This window comes from Scyliorhinus torazame, chromosome 2, assembly GCF_047496885.1.
Source record: "Scyliorhinus torazame isolate Kashiwa2021f chromosome 2, sScyTor2.1, whole genome shotgun sequence".
NCBI lineage: Eukaryota > Metazoa > Chordata > Chondrichthyes > Carcharhiniformes > Scyliorhinidae > Scyliorhinus > Scyliorhinus torazame.
This window is the reverse complement of record NC_092708.1, coordinates 220,935,647-220,955,008: the sequence shown is the minus strand read 5'-3', so window position 1 is coordinate 220,955,008 and position 19,362 is coordinate 220,935,647. Positions and strand designations below refer to the sequence as shown.

Below are 19,362 nucleotides of genomic sequence, written 5' to 3'. Positions count from 1 at the left end.
GGTGGGGAGTGGAGAATCCAGCCCCACATCTTTGGGATGTGAGGGTGAGACCCACGCAGATACGGGGAGAATGTGCAAACTCACAGACAGTGACCAACCCAGGGCCAGGATCAAACCTGGGTCCTTGGCGCCGTGAGGCAGCAGTGATAAGCACTGTGCCACATGCCGAGAAGGCGGGTTATTCACGTCAGCATTCCTAGCTTCTGACCTGGTCTTGCACCAACAGTATTTATAAGACTGGTCCCGTACAGATTTTGGTTGGTAACAACAAATCCGAGACTGTCACGCTTTCCATAGCAACAAATGCTGAGCTTGTTCGATACTTAACAATAACCAATCGCAGATACTCCACACTCTCCACAGTAACCAATCGCAGATACTCCACACTCTCCACAGTAACCAATCGCAGATACTCCACACTCTCCACAGTAACCAATCACAGACACTCCACACTCTCCACAGTAACCAATCGGAGATACTCCACACTCTCCACAGTAACCAATCACAGATACTCCACACTCTCCACAGTAACCAATCACAGATACTCCACACTTTCCACAGTAACCAATCACAGATACTCCACACTCTCCACAGTAACCGATCACAGATACTCCACACTCTCCACAGTAACCAATCACAGATACTCCACACTCTCCACAGTAACCAATCACAGATACTCCACACTTTCCACAGTAACCAATTACAGATACTCCACACTCTCCACAGTAACCAATCACAGATACTCCACACTCTCCACAGTAACCAATCACAGATACTCCACACTCTCCACAGTAACCAATCACAGATACTCCACACTCTCCACAGTAACCAATCACAGATACTCCACACTCTCCACAGTAACCAATCATAGATATTCCACATGGTAAATGGTAAAAAATTGCAGCATGCTGCTGTACAGAGGGACCTGGGTGTCCTTGTGCATGAATCGCAAAAAGTTGGTTTATAGGTGCAACAAGTTATTAAGTACTTGAGAAGGCAAATGGGATTGTGTCCTTCATTGCTAGAGGGATGGAGTTTCAAAGCAGGGAGGTTATGTTGCAGCTGTATAAAGTGCTGGTGAGGGCACACCTGGAGTACTGTGTACAGTTCTGGTCTTACTTGAGAAAGGATGTACTGGCACTGAAGGGGGTGCAGAGGAGATTCACTACGTTGATTCTGGAGTTGAGAGGATTCGTTTATGAGGAGAGATTAAGTAGACTGGGACTATACTCATTGGAATTTCGAGGAATGAGGGGAGAATCTTATAGAACCATAAAAAATTATGAAGGGAATAGATAGGATAGAAACAGGGAGACTGTTTCCACTGGCGAGTATAGCCTCAAAATAAAGGGGAGATTTAAGACTTAGTTGAGGAGGAACCTCTTCACCCGAAGAGTCGTGAATCTGTGGAATTCCCTGCCCAGTGTAGAAGTTGAGGCTACCTCGTTTAATGTTTTTAAGGCAAAGATAGATTTTTGAACAGTAAAAGGAATAAAAGGTTACGGTGAGCGGGCGGGTAAGTGGAGCTGAGTCCACAAAAAGATCAACCATGATCTTATTGAACAGCGGAGCAGGCTCAAGGGCCAGATGGCTTACTCCTGCTCCTAGTTCTTATGTTGTTCATTCTCCACAGTAACCAATTACAGATACTCCACTATCTCCACAGTAACCGATCACAGATATCCCACTCTCCCCACAGTAACCAAATACAGACACAAGACTTTCTCCTCAGTAACCATTCGCAGACATTCCACACTCTCCACAATAACCAATCACAGACTCAATGGGCCGAATGGCACTGCAGGGATTCTATGGATTCTATGGATACAGAAACAGGATGCTGCTTTTGGAGCTGGGGCTATGTTCAGGTCTCTGGATTGCAAATGTGTGATCCCTCGAGGAGCTATAGTCGAGGGGAACCAGTGAGATAGATTGTCAGGCTACTGTGATATGTTTTTAAAAATAAATTTAGAGTACCCAATTCTTTTTTCCAATTAAGGAGCAATTTAGCGTGTTCAATCCACCTACTCTGCACATCTTTGGGTTGTGGGGGCAAAACCCACGCAAACACGGGAGAATGTGCAAACTCCACACAGACAGTGACCCAGAGTTGGGATAGAACCTGGGACCTCAGCGCCATGATACCGTGATATGGTTGAAGAATAACAAGCCGAATTGCAGTATTATGATTACAGCTCCACTGAGGTGAACAGTTTGTTACCATGTCTACGTGGCCAATTAACACTAATCTCAGCTAATTAGAAAGGTGGATGATGATTTAGCTTGTGAGCTGACACTGTGCTCTTTAGTCCACAGTGACAATGCAGGCTAACGCACCTGCTATTGTTTGGAGAATTTCAGGTACGCCTTGGCTTTCACGCCTGCACTTCCTGCTAGCACTGTCGAGTTGGAACTTGCCAAGTTTGAGTTACGTTTCACCACACAGTACACAAGCCATCACAAATATTGCAGCAAGTATCAAAGCTCTTTTGCACCAAGTGTGTGAACAGGAAGCTTTTGAATGGTGATTTATTGCTGATACTTGCTTCACACTTGCTTTCTAACAGTGGATTAAAACAGGGCAGAACTGGATTGCGAGGTCTCACACTGCATTCTTGCCTTAACTTCAATTTCTCCCCTGCTGGGTTGGCCATTGGCAGCCCCTCCTCAGCAGCACATGCAAATGCAAATGCATTGATGCCTCTACTGATCCCAGTAGATCCCAGTAGGGGCAGGGGCACTGGGGTGGGGTGGGATTAGCCCTGAAGCAGCACACACAAAATGAGGGGTTTGTTGAGATTTCCCACCCTCCATGTGTGCCCAGTGCATTCATCTTTGAAAACCTCGTCTTAGGCAAGGGCCAAAACCAAAATATCATTTTTCTCTTCTGTCCCTTTTACAACCTTAGCCTCACATTGAATTAAATAGAAATCACAACTTGGAAAACTGGTAATTCAGCCCAACCAGTCCCTGTTGCTGTTCCCCCCTTCACACATGAGTACATTGTGACATAGTGGCATTTTCACTGGGTCTAGTAAGAGAGAGGCCCAGGGTAATTCTCTGAGGACATGGGTTCAAATCACACCAAGCCAGTTGGTAGAATTTAAATTCAATTAATAACTCTGGAAAAAAAAAGCCAATCAATTGATCAGCTCCCATCTGTCCCTTGACTCTAGAGACACAGCAGTGTGGCTGACTCTTAACTGCTCTCTTTAGTGGCCAAGCAAGTCACTCAGCTCAGGAAAATCAGGGATGGGCAACAAGTTCTGGTCGTGCCAAAAACATCCCATGACCGAATAAATTTAAAAAATAGTCTGCATGTCCCACAACGTTCTTCAACCACCCGTCTCACCTATTCTTACATGTTAGCTTGTCAGCTCCATATTCAACAGCCTCCTAACTCTCTGTGTAAAAACAGTTCTGCTCCTCTCTGTCCTAAATCACAGTTAACCCTGTTTCTAAGGTTCCTTTAAACTGCTTCTGTGTATGTCTGGCTGAGAAACCAGAAAAGGTGACTCCAGTTGTAGGCTCTTTGCTTGTCCACCTGCACAGAATCCTACGTAAAGCCCAATCTGGATGTGGCTCTGTGACCTTGAATTTGAATCCCTGTTACTCAACAGGACTATTGTTCAAAGGCACTGTTCAAAGAGTGTAAGTATCAATCCAATCAATCATCCTTCTCTGGGAGTGTTTATTCAACTGTTCGAGAAGGCATCCTATTGTTGTCAATGAGGAATCCCGAAAAGGTAAGTCAAAAGTAATTTCTTTCCTACTAACAGCGAGTAAATACAGTGCTGGGTGGGATTCTCCGGTTCACCACCCGCGTTTTCCTGCGCGGCGCGTCCCGCCAGCAACAGGATTCTCCGTTCCCGCAGCCGGACAATGGGGTTTCCCATCGTGGCCACCCCATGCCACTGGGAAAGCCGCAGGTGTGAAAGCACTGCCAGCAGACCGGAGGATCCCGCCGACGGAGAATCCCACAGAGCAACTAAGCAACAGTCCAAGAGTCAACCGGGACCATCCTGAGATGCCGGCTCCTTCCTGGGCCGGCTTTTACCTCAAGGAATTAACAAGCCCGCTGTTGGAACTCCACCCCTCAGCAGGGGAGCTGGTACTCCACAAGGCCCACTGGGAGGTCAATCGGGTCGTCCCCGTGGGTCTTCTGGTGGTTATAACACATACTGTGTATTTAATCTGTGCTGTACCTGTCCTGGGATAATTGATGAGACAGTGCAGACAGAGATTTACTCTGTATCTAACAAATACTTACACTGGGGGTTATTATCATTCCCTGAGACTCACATTTATTTTTATAGGTGAAATGCTGAACATCTTTCTCTCCTGTGTGTCCTTTAGTTGTTTGTACAGTGGTCCTGTGAATTCACCCAGCAGCTCCTGCAAGACTATGGATACATGATGAAGGAGAACTTTCCTCTTGCCATCCACCTTATCACTGATCTGTGGCTGTTTTTCACATTCCATCACTTTCTGCAGCTTCTTGTACAAGAGAGTATAGGGCGGGATGTTGTTGTAAAGTCGGACAAGAGTTTCTGGTGAGAGGAATTCTCGCAGGTTCACCCCATTCTCCAGGAAGAGTTCAACAAATCCTGGCTTATCACCAACGAGAGCTGCAAACATGGCCTGGTGGAGATGGGCGGGCTGGAACAGAGAGAAATGAATTAGTCACTGGGTCGCAACAAAGGATTCTCCCTACTCCTGTAACCTTCTCCAGTAGTGCAATCTACATTCAACTCTCTGACTAGGCAAGTAATGCACAATCTCCCCCGAGTAGGTCTTGCTCTGTAACTGTTATTATCAGTGATGGTTTCTCTGTGGAGGAACCAGAGACAAGTCCATGTCACCATTAAGGCTCAAGTGTAAAGGGAAGGGGGCGGAAAAAGGTCAAACAAAAAAAGCGATCGAGGATTTAATAGTTATGGGAACGGACAGGTGTTTCCGTAAACCCAAAAGTGACTCCTCGAAAGTATGTTGACACCCTGGTGCTTGGAGCCATAATCGGGAGGGTGAACAGCCAAGGTTATGATCAATATAGATGTGAATGTACAGGCAGAAATGGGGCCAAATTCCAGTGGGAAAATGTCAGGAAGCTAGGAAGAAACAGAACGAGCAAACCAACGTGGGTTTGAATGCCGGACCCCAGGGAGCCACTCATTCTAAGGCCAGTTATTTGGAGAGCGGGCACGTGAACTGTGGGCTGAGCAATGAGACTGTAGAGTGGGCAATGAGACTGCAAAGTGGACAATGAGACTGCAGAGTGGGCAATGAAACAGCAGAGTGGGCAATGGGACTATAGAGTGTGCAATGAGACTGCAGAATGGGCAATGAGACTGTGGAGTGGGGAATTAGACTGTCGAGTGGGCAATTAGACTGCAGAGTGGGCAATGAGACTGTAGAGAGGGCAATGAGATTGCAGAATGGGCAAGGAGACTGCAGAGTGGGCAATTAGACTGTAGAGTGGGCAATGGGACTATAGAGTGTGCAATGAGACTGCAGAGTGGGCAATGAGACTGCAGAGTGCGCAATGAGACTGCAGAGTGGACAATGAGACTGTAGAGTGGGCAATGAGACTGCAGAGTGGGCAATGAGACTGTAGAGTGGACAATGAGACTGCAGAGTGGGCAATTAGACTGTAGACTGGGCAATGAGACTGCAGAGTGGGCAATGAGACTGCAGAGTGGGCAATTAGACTGTAGAGTGGGCAATGAGACTGCAGAGTGGGCAATGAGACTGCAGAGTGGGCAATGAGACTGCAGAGTGGGCAATTAGACTGTAGAGCGGGCAATGAAACTGCAGAGTGGGCAATGAGACTGCAGAGTGCGCAATGAGACTGCAGAGTGGACAATGAGACTGCAGAGTGGGCAATGAGACTGTAGAGTGGGAAATGAGACTGCAGAGTGGGCAATGAGACTGTAGAGTGGGCAATGAGTCTGAAGAGTGTGGAATGAGACTGCAGAGTGCGCAATGAGACTGAAGAGTGTGGAATGAGACTGCAGAGTGGACAATGAGACTGTAGAGTGGGCAATGAGACTGCAGAGTGGGCAATGAGACTGCAGAGTGGGCAATGAGACTGTAGAGTGGGCAATGAGACTGCAGAGTGGGCAATGAGACTGCAGAGTGGACAATGAGACTGTAGAGTGGGCAATGAGACTGCAGAGTGGGCAATGAGACTGCAGAGTGGGCAATGAGACTGTAGAGTGGGCAATGAGACTGTAGAGTGGGCAATGAGACTGCAGAGTGGGCAATGAGACTGTAGAGTGGGCAATGAGACTGCAGAGTGGGCAATGAGACTGCAGAGTGGGCAATGAGACTGTACAGTAGGCAATGAGACTATAGAGTGGGCAATGAGACTGTAGAGTGGGCAATGGGATTGCAGAGTGGGCAATGAGACTGTAGAGTGGGCAATGAGACTGTAGAGTGGGCAATGGGATTGTAGAGTGGGCAATGAGACTGCAGAGTGGGCAATGAGACTGTAGAGTGGGCAATGGGATTGTAGAGTGGGCAATGAGACTGCAGAGTGGGCAATGAGACTGCAGAGTGGGCAATGAGACTGTACAGTAGGCAATGAGACTGTAGAGTGGGCAATGAGACTGTAGAGTGGGCAATGGGATTGTAGAGTGGGCAATGAGACTGCAGAGTGGGCAATGAGATTGTAGAGTGGGCAATGGGATTGCAGAGTGGGCAATGAGACTGTAGAGTGGGCAATGGACTGTAGAGTGGGCAATGGGATTGCAGAGTAGGCAATGAGTCTGTAGAGTGGGCAATGAGACTGTAGAGTGGGCAATGAGACTGTAGAGTGGGCAATGGGATTGCAGAGTGGGCAATTAGACTGCAGAGTGGTCAGTGAGACTGTAGAGTGGGCAATGCGATTGCAGAGTGGGCAATGGGATTACAGAGTGGACTATGAGACTGCAGAGTGGACAATGAGACTGTAGAGTGGGCAATGAGACTGCAGAGTGGACAATGAGACTGCAGAGTGGGCAATGAGACTGTAGAGTGGGCAATGAGACTGCAGAGTGGACAATGAGACTGTAGAGTGGGCAATGCGATTGCAGAGTGGGCAATGGGATTACAGAGTGGACAATGAGACTGTAGAGTGGACAATGAGACTGAAGAGTGGGCAATGAGACTGTAGACTGGGCAATGAGACTGTAGAGTGGGTAATGAGACTGCAGAGTGAGCAAGGAGACCTTAGAGTGGGCAATGGGACTGTAAAGTGGGCAATGAAACTGAAGAGTGGGCAATGAGACTGCAGAGTGGGCAGTGAGACTTTAGAGTGGGCAATGGGCTGCAGAGTAGGCAATGAGACTGCAGAGTGGGCAATGTGACTGTAAAGTGGACAGTGGGACTGAACGTGGGCAATGAGACTGTAGAGTGGGCAATGAGACTGTAGAGTGGGCAATGAGACTGTAGAGTGGGCAATGAGACTGCAGAGTGGGCAATGAGACTGCAGAGTGGACAATGAGACTGTAGAGTGGGCAATGAGACTGCAGAGTGGACAATGAGACTGTAGAGTGGGCAATGAGACTGCAGAGTGGCAATGAGACTGCAGAGTGGGCAATGAGACTGTACAGTGGACAATGAGACTGCAGAGTGAGCAATGAGACTGTAGAGTGGGCAATGAGACTGCAGACTGGGCAATTAGACTGTAGAGCGGGCAATGAAACTGCAGAGTGGGCAATGAGACTGCAGAGTGCGCAATGAGACTGCAGAGTGGACAATGAGACTGCAGAGTGGGCAATGAGACTGTAGAGTGGGAAATGAGACTGCAGAGTGGGCAATGAGACTGTAGAGTGGGCAATGAGTCTGAAGAGTGTGGAATGAGACTGCAGAGTGCGCAATGAGACTGAAGAGTGTGGAATGAGACTGCAGAGTGGACAATGAGACTGTAGAGTGGGCAATGAGACTGCAGAGTGGGCAATGAGACTGCAGAGTGGGCAATGAGACTGTAGAGTGGGCAATGAGACGGCAGAGTGGGCAATGAGACTGCAGAGTGGACAATGAGACTGTAGAGTGGGCAATGAGACTGCAGAGTGGGCAATGAGACTGCAGAGTGGGCAATGAGACTGTAGAGTGGGCAATGAGACTGTAGAGTGGGCAATGAGACTGCAGAGTGGGCAATGAGACTGTAGAGTGGGCAATGAGACTGCAGAGTGGGCAATGAGACTGCAGAGTGGGCAATGAGACTGTACAGTAGGCAATGAGACTATAGAGTGGGCAATGAGACTGTAGAGTGGGCAATGGGATTGCAGAGTGGGCAATGAGACTGTAGAGTGGGCAATGAGACTGTAGAGTGGGCAATGGGATTGTAGAGTGGGCAATGAGACTGCAGAGTGGGCAATGAGACTGTAGAGTGGGCAATGGGATTGTAGAGTGGGCAATGAGACTGCAGAGTGAGCAATGAGACTGCAGAGTGGGCAATGAGACTGTACAGTAGGCAATGAGACTGTAGAGTGGGCAATGAGACTGTAGAGTGGGCAATGGGATTGTAGAGTGGGCAATGAGACTGCAGAGTGGGCAATGAGATTGTAGAGTGGGCAATGGGATTGCAGAGTGGGCAATGAGACTGTAGAGTGGGCAATGGACTGTAGAGTGGGCAATGGGATTGCAGAGTGGGCAATGAGTCTGTAGAGTGGGCAATGAGACTGTAGAGTGGGCAATGAGACTGTAGAGTGGGCAATGGGATTGCAGAGTGGGCAATTAGACTGCAGAGTGGTCAGTGAGACTGTAGAGTGGGCAATGCGATTGCAGAGTGGGCAATGGGATTACAGAGTGGACAATGAGACTGCAGAGTGGACAATGAGACTGTAGAGTGGGCAATGAGACTGCAGAGTGGACAATGAGACTGCAGAGTGGACAATGAGACTGTCGAGTGGACAATGAGACTGAAGAGTGGGCAATGAGACTGTAGAGTGGGCAATGAGACTGCAGAGTGAGCAAGGAGACCTTAGAGTGGGCAATGGGACTGTAAAGTGGGCAATGAAACTGAAGAGTGGGCAATGAGACTGCAGAGTGGACAATGAGACTGTAGAGTGGACAATGAGACTGCAGAGTGGGCAATGAGACTGCAGAGTGGACAATGAGACTGTAGAGTGGACAATGAGACTGAAGAGTGGGCAATGAGACTGTAGAGTGGGTAATGAGACTGGAGAGTGAGCAATGAGACTGTAGAGAGGGCAATGGGACTGTAAAGTGGGCAATGAAACTGAAGAGTGGACAATGAGACTGCAGAGTGGACAATGAGACTGTAGAGTGGACAATGAGACTGTAGAGTGGGCAATGAGACTGCAGAGTGGACAATGAGACTGCAGAGTGGACAATCAGACTGTAGAGTGGACAATGAGACTGCAGAGTGGGCAATGAGACTGTACAGTAGGCAATGAGACTGTAGAGTGGGCAGTGAGACTGTAGAGTGGGCAATGGGCTGCAGAGTAGGCAATGAGACTGCAGAGTGGGCAATGTGACTGTAAAGTGGACAGTGGGACTGAACGTGGGCAATGAGACTGTAGAGTGGGCAATGAGACTGCAGAGTGGGCAATGAGACTGTGAAGTGGGCAATGAGACTGCAGAGTGGGCAATGAGACTGCAGAGTGGACAATGAGACTGTAGAGTGGGCAATGAGACTGCAGAGTGGACAATGAGACTGTAGAGTGGGCAATGAGACTGCAGAGTGGCAATGAGACTGCAGAGTGGGCAATGAGACTGTACAGTGGACAATGAGACTGCAGAGTGAGCAATGAGACTGCAGAGTGCGCAATGAGACTGCAGAGTGGGCAATGAGACTGTAGAGTGATAATGAGACTGCAGAGTGAGCAATTAGACTGTGGAGTGGGCAATGGGACTGTAAAGTGGGCAATGAAACTGAAGAGTGGGCAATGAGACTGCAGAGTGGACAATGAGACTGTAGAGTGGACAATGAGACTGTAGAGTGGGCAATGAGACTGCAGAGTGGACAATGAGACTGCAGAGTGGACAATGAGACTGTAGAGTGGACAATGAGACTGCAGAGTGGGCAATGAGACTGTACAGTAGGCAATGAGACTGTAGAGTGGGCAGTGAGACTGTAGAGTGGGCAATGGGCTGCAGAGTAGGCAATGAGACTGCAGAGTGGGCAATGTGACTGTAAAGTGGACAGTGGGACTGTAACGTGGGCAATGAGACTGTAGAGTGGGCAATGAGACTGGAGAGTGGGCAATGAGACTGTAGAGTGGGCAATGAGACTGCAGAGTGGGCAATGAGACTGCAGAGTGGACAATGAGACTGTAGAGTGGGCAATGAGACTGCAGAGTGGACAATGAGACTGGAGAGTGGGCAATGAGACTGCAGAGTGGGCTATGAGACTGCAGAGTGGGCAATGAGACTGTACAGTGGACAATGAGACTGCAGAGTGAGCAATGGGACTGCAGAGTGCGCAATGAGACTGCAGAGTGGGCAATGAGACTGAGGAGTGGGCAATGATACTGTAGAGTGGGCAATGGACTGCAGAGTGGGCAATGAGAATGTAGAGTGGGCAATGAGACTGTAGAGTGGGCAATGAGACTGCAGTGTGGGCAATGAGACTGCAGAGTGGACAATGAGACTGTAGAGTGGGCAATGAGACTGCAGAGTGGACAATGAGACTGTAGAGTGGGCAATGAGACTGCAGAGTGGGCAATGAGACTGCAGAGTGGGCAATGAGACTGTACAGTGGACAATGAGACTGCAGAGTGAGCAATGAGACTGCAGAGTGGGCAATGAGACTGCAGAGTGGGCAATGAGACTGCAGAGTGCGCAATGAGACTGTAGAGTGGGCAATGATACTGTAGAGTGGGCAATGGACTGCAGAGTGGGCAATGAGACTGTTGAGTGGGCAATGAGACTGTAGAGTGGGCAATGAGACTGCAGAGTGGGCAATGAGACTGTAGAGTAGGCAATGGGATTGTAGAGTGGGCAATGAGACTGCAGAGTGGGCAATGACACTGTAGAGTGGGCAATGGGATTGCAGAGTGGGCAATGAGACTGTAGAGTGGGCAATGGACTGTAGAGTGGGCAATGGGATTGCAGAGTGGGTAATGCATCTGTAGAGTGGGCAGTGAGACTGTAGGGTGGGCAATGGGATTGCAGAGTGGGCAATGAGACTGTAGAGTGGGCAATGAGACTGTAGAGTGGGCAATGGGATTGTAGAGTGGGCAATTAGACTGATGAGTGGGCAATGAGACTGTAGAGTGGGCAATGGGATTGCAGAGTGGGCAATTAGACTGCAGAGTGGTCAATGAGACTGGAGAGTGGGCAATGGGATTGCAGAGTGGGCAATGGGATTGCAGAGAGGGCAATGGGATTGCAGAGTGGACAATGAGACTGCAGAGTGGACAATGAGTCTGTAGAGTGGGCAATTAGACTGTAGAGTGGGCAATGGGATTGCAGAGTGTGCAATGGGATTGCAGAGTGGGCAATGGGATTTCAGAGTGGGCCATGGGATTGCAGAGTGGACAATGAGACTGTAGAGTGGGCAATGTGCAGAGTGGGCAATGTGCAGAGTGGGCAATGGGATTGCAGAGTGGGCAATGGGATTGCAGCGTGGACAATGAGACTGTCGAGTGGGCAATGAGACTGCAGAGTGGGCAATGAGACTGCAGAGTGGGCAATGAGACTGTAGAGTGGGCAATGAGACTTTAGAGTGCGGAATGAGACTGCAGAGTGGACAATGAGACTGTAGAGTGGGCAATGAGACTGCAGAGTGGGCAATGAGACTGCAGAGAGGGCAATGAGACTGTAGAGTGGGCAATGAGACTGAAGAGAGGGCAATGAGACTGTAGAGTGGGCAATGAGACTGTAGATTGGGCAATGAGACTGTAGAGTGGGCAATGAGACTGCAGAGTGGGCAATGAGACTGTACAGTAGGCAATGAGACTGTAGAGTGGTCAATGAGACTGTAGAATGGGCAATGGGATTGCAGAGTGGGCAATGAGACTGCAGAGTGGGCAATGAGACTGTAGAGTGGACAATGGGATTGCAGAGTTGGCAATGAGACTGTAGAGTGGGCAATGAGACTGTAGGGATGGCAATGAGACTGCAGAGTGGGCAATGAGACTGCAGAGTGGGCAATGAGACTGTACAGTAGGCAATGAGACTGTAGAGTGGGCAATGAGACTGTAGAGTGGGCAATTGGATTGTAGAGTGGGCAATGAGACTGCAGTGTGAGCAATGAGACTGTAGAGTGGGCAATGAGACTGCAGAGTGGGCAATGAGATTGCAGAGTGGGCAATGAGACTGCAGAGTGCGCAATGAGATTGTAGAGTGGGCAATGAGACTGCAGAGTGGGTAATGAGACAGCAGAGTGAGCAATGAGACTGTAGAGCGGGCAATGGGACTGTAAAGTGGGCAATGAAACTGAAGAGTGTGCAATGAGACTGCAGAGTAGTCAATGAGACTGTAGAGTGGACAATGAGACTGCAGAGTGGACAATGAGACTGCAGAGTGGACAATGAGACTGTAGAGTGGACAATGAGACTGAAGAGTGGGCAATGAGACTGCAGAGTGAGCAATGAGACTGTAGAGTGGGCAATGGGACTGTAAAGTGGGCAATGAAACTGAAGAGTGGGCAATGAGACTGCAGAGTGGACAATGAGACTGCAGAGTGGACAATGAGACTGTAGAGTGGGCAATGAGACTGCAGAGTGGGCAATGAGACTGCAGAGTGGACAATGAGACTGTAGAGTGGACAATGAGACTGCAGAGTGGGCAATAAGACTGTACAGTAGGCAATGAGACTGTAGAGTGGGCAGTGAGACTGTAGAGTTGGCAATGGGCTGCAGAGTAGGCAATGAGACTGCAGAGTGGGCAATGTGACTGTAAAGTGGACAGTGGGACTGTAACGTGGGCAATGAGACTCTAGAGTGGGCAATGAGACTGTAGAGTGGGCAATGAGACTGTAGAGTGGGCAATGAGACTGCAGAGTGGGCAATGAGACTGCAGAGTGGACAATGAGACTGTAGAGTGGGCAATGAGACTGCAGAGTGGACAATGAGACTGCAGAGTGTGCAATGAGACTGCAGAGTGGGCAATGAGACTGCAGAGTGGGCAATGAGACTGTACAGTGGACAATGAGACTGCAGAGTGAGCAATGAGACTGCAGAGTGTGCAATGAGACTGGAGAGTGGGCAATGAGACTGTAGAGTGGGCAATGATACTGTAGAGTGGGCAATGGACTGCAGAGTGGGCAATGAGACTGTAGAGTGGGCAATGAGACTGTAGAGTGGGCAATGAGACTGCAGAGTGGGCAATGAGACTGCAGAGTGGACAATGAGACTGTAGAGTGGGCAATGAGACTGCAGAATGGACAATGAGACTGTAGAGTGGGCAATGAGACTGCAGAGTGGGCAATGAGACTGCAGAGTGGGCAATGAGACTGTACAGTGGACAATGAGACTGCAGAGTGAGCAATGAGACTGCAGAGTGTGCAATGAGACTGCAGAGTGGGCAATGAGACTGTAGAGTGGGCAATGATACTGTAGAGTGGGCAATGGACTGCAGAGTGGGCAATGAGACTGTAGAGTGGGCAATGAGACTGTAGAGTGGGCAATGAGACTGCAGAGTGGGCAATGAGTCTGCAGAGTGGGCAATGAGACTGTAGAGTGGGCAATGAGACTGCAGAGTGCGCAATGAAACTGCAGAGTGGGCAATGAGACTGTAGAGTGGGCAATGATACTGTAGAGTGGGCAATGGACTGCAGAGTGGGCAATGAGACTGTAGAGTGGGCAAAGAGACTGTAGTGTGGGCAATGAGACTGCAGAGTGGGCAATGAGACTACAGAGTGGGCAATGAGACTGCAGAGTGGACAATGAGATTGTAGAGTGGGCAATGAGACTGCAGAGTGGGCAATGAGACTGCAGAGTGTGCAATGAGACTGTATAGTGGACAATGAGACTGCAGAGTGAGCAATGAGACTGCAGAGTGCGCAATGAGACTGCAGAGTGGGCAATGAGACTGTAGAGTGGGCAATGATACTGTAGATTGGGCAATGGACTGCAGAGTGGGCAATGAGACTGTAGAGTGGGCAATTGGATTGTAGAGTGGGCAATGAGACTGCAGAGTGGGCAATGAGACTGTCGAGTGGGAAATGAGACTGTAGAGTGAGCAATGAGACTGCAGAGTGGGCAATGAGACTGCAGAGTGGCCAATGAGACTGTAGAGTGGGAAATGAGACTGTAGAGTGGGCAATGGACTGCAGAGTGGGCAATGAGACTGTAGAGTGGACAATGAGACTGCAGAGTGGGCAATGAGACTGCAGAGTGGGCAATGAGAATGCCGAGTGGGCAATGAGACTGCAGAGTGGGCAATGAGACTGCAGAGTGGGCAATGAGACTGTACAGTGGACAATGAGACTGCAGAGTGAGCAATGAGACTGCAGAGTGCGCAATGAGACTGCAGAGTGGGCAATGAGACTGTAGAGTGGGCAATGATACTGTAGAGTGGTCAATGGACTGCAGAGTGTGCAATGGACTGCAGAGTGGGCAATGAGACTGTAGAGTGGGCAATGAGACTGTAGAGTGGGCAATGAGACTGTAGAGTGGGCAATGAGACTGCAGAGTGGGCAATGAGTCTGCAGAGTGGGCAATGAGACTGTAGAGTGGGCACTGAGACTGCAGAGTGGGCAAAGAGACTGCAGAGTGGGCAATGAGACTGCAGAGTGGGAAATGAGACTGTAGAGTGGGCAATGGACTGCAGAGTGGACAATGAGACTGTAGAGTGGACAATGAGACTGCAGAGTGGGCAATGAGACTGCAGAGCGGGCAATGAGACTGCAGAGTGGGCAATGAGACTGCAGAGTGGGCAATGAGACTGTAGAGTGGACAATGAGACTGCAGAGTGGGCAATGAGACTGCAGAGTGGGCAATGAGACTGTAGAGTTGGCAATGAGACTGCAGAGTGAGCAATGAGACTGCAGAGTGGGCAATGAGACTGCAGAGTGGGCAATGAGACTGCAGAGTGCGCAATGAGACTGCAGAGTGGGCAATGAGACTGTAGAGTGTGCAATGAGACTGTAGAGTGAGCAATGAGACTGCAGAGTAGGCAACGAGACTGCAGAGTGGGCAATGAGACTGTAGAGTTGGCAATGAGACTGTAGAGTGGGCAATGAGACTTTAGAGTGGGCAATGAGACTGCAGAGTGGGCAATGAGACTGCAGAGTGGACAATGAGATTGTAGAGTGGGCAATGTAACTGCAGAGTGGGCAATGAGACTGTCGAGTGGACATTGAGGCTGCAGAGTGGACAATGGAGACTGCAGAGTGGGCAATGAGACTGTAGAGTGGGCAATGAGACTGTAGAGTGAGCAATGAGACTGTAGAGTGGGCAATGAGACTGCAGAGTGGGCAATGAGACTGTAGAGTGGGCAATGAGACTGTAGAGTGGGCAATGGGATTGCAAAGTGGGCAATGAGACTGTAGAGTGGGCAATGAGACTGTAGAGTGGGCAATGGGATTGTAGAGTGGGCAATGAGACTGCAGAGTGGGCAATGAGACTGTCGAGTGGGCAATGGGATTGCAGAGTGGGCAATGAGACTGTAGAGTGGGCAATGGACTGTAGAGTGGGCAATGAGACTGTAGAGTGGGCAATGAGACTGCAGAGTGGGCAATGAGACTGTAGAGTGGGCAATGAGACTGTAGAGTGGGCAATGGGATTGCAGAGTGGGAAATGAGACTGTAGAGTGGGCAATGAGACTGGAGAGTGGGCAATGGGATTGTAGAGTGGGCAATGAGACTGCAGAGTGGGCAATGAGACTGTAGAGTGGGCAATGGGATTGCAGAGTGGGCAATGAGACTGTAGAGTGGGCAATGGACTGTAGAGTGGGCAATGGGATTGCAGAGTGGGCAATGAGTCTGTAGAGTGGGCAATGAGACTGTAGAGTGGGCAATGAGACTGTAGAGTGGGCAATGGGATTGCAGAGTGGGCAATGAGACTGTAGAGTGGGCAATGGACTGTAGAGTGGGCAATTAGACTGTAGAGTGGGCAATGAGACTGCAGAGTGGGCAATGAGACTGTAGAGTGGGCAATGAGACTGTAGAGTGGGCAATGGGATTGCAGAGTGGGCAATGAGACTGTAGAGTGGGCAATGAGACTGGAGAGTGGGCAATGGGATTGTAGAGTGGGCAATGAGACTGCAGAGTGGGCAATGAGACTGTAGAGTGGGCAATGGGATTGCAGAGTGGGCAATGAGACTGTAGAGTGGGCAATGGACTGTAGAGTGGGCAATGGGATTGCAGAGTGGGCAATGAGTCTGTAGAGTGGGCAATGAGACTGTAGAGTGGGCAATGAGACTGTAGAGTGGGCAATGGGATTGCAGAGTGGGCAATTAGACTGCAGAGTGGTCAATGAGACTGTAGAGTGGGCAATGGGATTGCAGAGTGTGCAATGGGATTGCAGAGTGGGCAATGAGACTGTAGAGTGGGCAATGAGACTGTAGAGTGGGCAATGGGATTGCAGAGTGTGCAATGGGATTGCAGAGTGGGCAATGGGACTTCAGAGTGGGCCATGGGATTGCAGAGTGGGCAATGAAACTGTAGAGTGGGCAATGTGCAGAGTGGGCAATGGGATTGCAGCGTGGGCAATGGGATTGCAGCGTGGGCAATGAGACTGCAGACTGGGCAATGAGACTGTAGAGTGGGCAATGAGACTGTAGAGTGGGCAATGGGATTGCAGAGTGTGCAATGGGATTGCAGAGTGGGCAATGGGATTTCAGAGTGGGCCATGGGATTGCAGAGTGGACAATGAGACTGTAGAGTGGGCAATGTGCAGAGTGGGCAATGGGATTGCAGAGTGGGCAATGGGATTGCAGAGTAGGCAATGGGATTGCAGCGTGGGCAATGGGATTGCAGCGTGGGCAATGAGACTGCAGACTGGGCAATGGGATTGCAGAGTGGGCAATGGGATTGCAGCGTGTGCAATGGGATTGCAGAGTGGGCAATGGGATTGCAGCGTGGGCAATGGGATTGCAGAGTATGCAATGAGACTGTAGAGTGGGAAACGGTATTTCAGAGTGCAGATGTCACAGGTCTGTGCAACGTATCCTGGCAGCATCTTCGATGCCTATATCCTGCGCCAGTCACAAGTGCCATGGCTGTTTACACTCCAATTCTCCTTGACGGATGGTAGGTGATTGACAAGGATAGTTGCAATGGTGGTTAATGACACCCCTCAAGCAGCCAAGGACACAGGCACTGGAAAGATACAATTGCTGCCCTGTATCTACAAGGGTGGTGGCGGGCACCAATTTGATGCCAAGCCAGAATTCTCCGTCGTCTTGATAATGACATTAATGTGGTCCGGAACGGACTTACAGTGGACTCTATTTGAATATCATTGGCAGGCCTGACCTGGTATTCTCCAGGCCTCAACAATTCTCCACCTTGATGGGCCGAGGTCCCAATGGCGAGTCTCACTTGTGCTTTTAAAAATCGTGTAGCCGCCTCCGTGGCTGCTGAGGGAGAGAGAGGGCGTATGGAAAGTGTCCAACAGTGCCATAGTTTGCTGACAGTTGTGCTGCTGGCCGGGAGGCTTCTGCCAGGGCCGGGGGGAGTAGCTGGGGTGGCCAGGAGGTGGGCTGGGCATGGAATACCATTGGCCCAACTGGAAAGTCAGCCATGCAGCTGCGCATGCCACTGGCAGCCAACTATGAACTTAGGGCCATGGGCCTTATGGGTGTCCCCCCAGGCCACCCCCCTTAGGTGCCCTCTGGTCTTAGCCGACCCATCAGCTGTACAGATGCGCTCCAGCACAACCAGTGCCACCTTGTTGGCCGGAATGGTGTTTGTGGGCAGTGAAGTGTGTATTTGCAGCTGCAGCTTGTCAGCCTCCCAAGTGTCAATCATGGACCTGGCGAATCCGGCACCGTTTCTCATTGGAATCGATTGTGTTCCACGTGGCACCGGTGACACGAATCGTTGCTGAATCGATCCAGGTGCGGCGCCAGTATTGCTGTCCATGAATCCTGCCCCGGCGTCAACACAATGGGCGGGATGCTCTGTTGTCCAATGCCAATATCATAATCAGCAAAATGGTGGCGAATCCCTGTTTACGACCGAATCTGGAGCAGCGCCTGTCTTCGATGCTCCGCCCCCTCCAAAACAGTGTCATCGAGGAGTACGCCGCACGCCGTTGGGACGGTCTCAGGACGTTACCTGAAGGCCCTCGCCATGATGCTCCACCCCCGATGGGCCAAGTTCCCAACGGTATTGGACACGTGGGTCGAGATTCCCCGACACCCCGCCGGGTTGGAGAATCGCCGGGGGCTGGCGTGAATCCTGCCCCTGCCGGTTGCCGAATTCTCCGGCACCGGAGATTTGGCGGGGGCAGGAATCGCGCCGCGCCGGTTGGCGCCCCGCCCCCCGGCGATTCTCCGGCCTAGATGGGCCGAAGTCCCACTGCTGGAATGCCTGTCCCGCCGGCGTGGATTAAACCTCCTCTGTTACCAGCGGGACATGGTGGCGCGGGCGGGCTCCGGGGTCCTGGGGGGGGGGCACGGGGTGATCTGGCCCCGGGGAGTGTCCCCACGGTGGCCTGGCCCGCGATCGGGGCCCACCGATCCGCGGGCGGCCTGTGCCATCGGGGCACTCTTTTCTTTCCGCCTTTGCCACGGTCTCCACCATGGCAGAGGCGGAAGAGACCCCCTCCACTGCGCAGGCGCGGGAATGCCGTGAGCGGCCACAGACGCTCCCACGCATGCGCTGCCCGGAAATGTCATTTCCGCGTCAGCTGGCGGGGCACCAAAGGCCTTTCCCGCCAGCTGGCGGGGCGGAAATCAGTCCGGCGCGGGCCTTGCCCCTCAAGGTTACGGCTCGGCCACTCAAGATGCGGAGACGTCCGCACCTTTGGGGCGGCGCGATGCTGGACTGATTTGCGCCGTTTTTGGCGCCGGTCAGTGGACATCGCGCCGATTACGGAGCGTGTGCTCTCAGTTTTCATGAACCCGGTGTGACGGCTGCGGACTGTGTCCAGTGCCGCCACAGTCGGGAGGGACCGGGGTTCTGGCCATGGGGGCTTTGCTGGGGACTGGGGACCTGGTGGGTGGTGGTCCGTGGGTGGCGAGGGGTGTCCAGGGGGCACTATCTGGCAGGTCGGGTCCACGCCATATTGTGCGGCGCGACCTCTGTTGGTCATCGTTGTGCACATGCACGGCCACGGACCCAGCAATTTTCCAGACGTTTATATCGGGTAGGCCGTGTCTTTTACGTGGCGGGCTGCAAGCCCTTCTTCAGTCGGAGGAATGGTGCTGGGGCCTTGCTGATTGTTTTTCGTCATAAAACCAGACACTTCCTCTGGACATAACCTCAAAATCGGACAATCCAGACCTTAGTCTCAGAAATGG

At 50.9% G+C, this 19,362-nt stretch overlaps 1 protein-coding gene across 1 annotated transcript in view; it reads right to left on the bottom strand.

Moving 5' to 3' along the window:
- The window catches only part of trpm2 (transient receptor potential cation channel, subfamily M, member 2), a 350,526-nt gene that overhangs the window by 178,324 nt on the left and 152,840 nt on the right, over window positions 1–19,362 (bottom strand). The window contains exon 13 of the mRNA XM_072484225.1: window positions 4,303–4,659. Coding sequence (XP_072340326.1) covers window positions 4,303–4,659 — 357 coding nt within the window. The remainder of the gene's footprint in view (window positions 1–4,302; window positions 4,660–19,362) is intronic.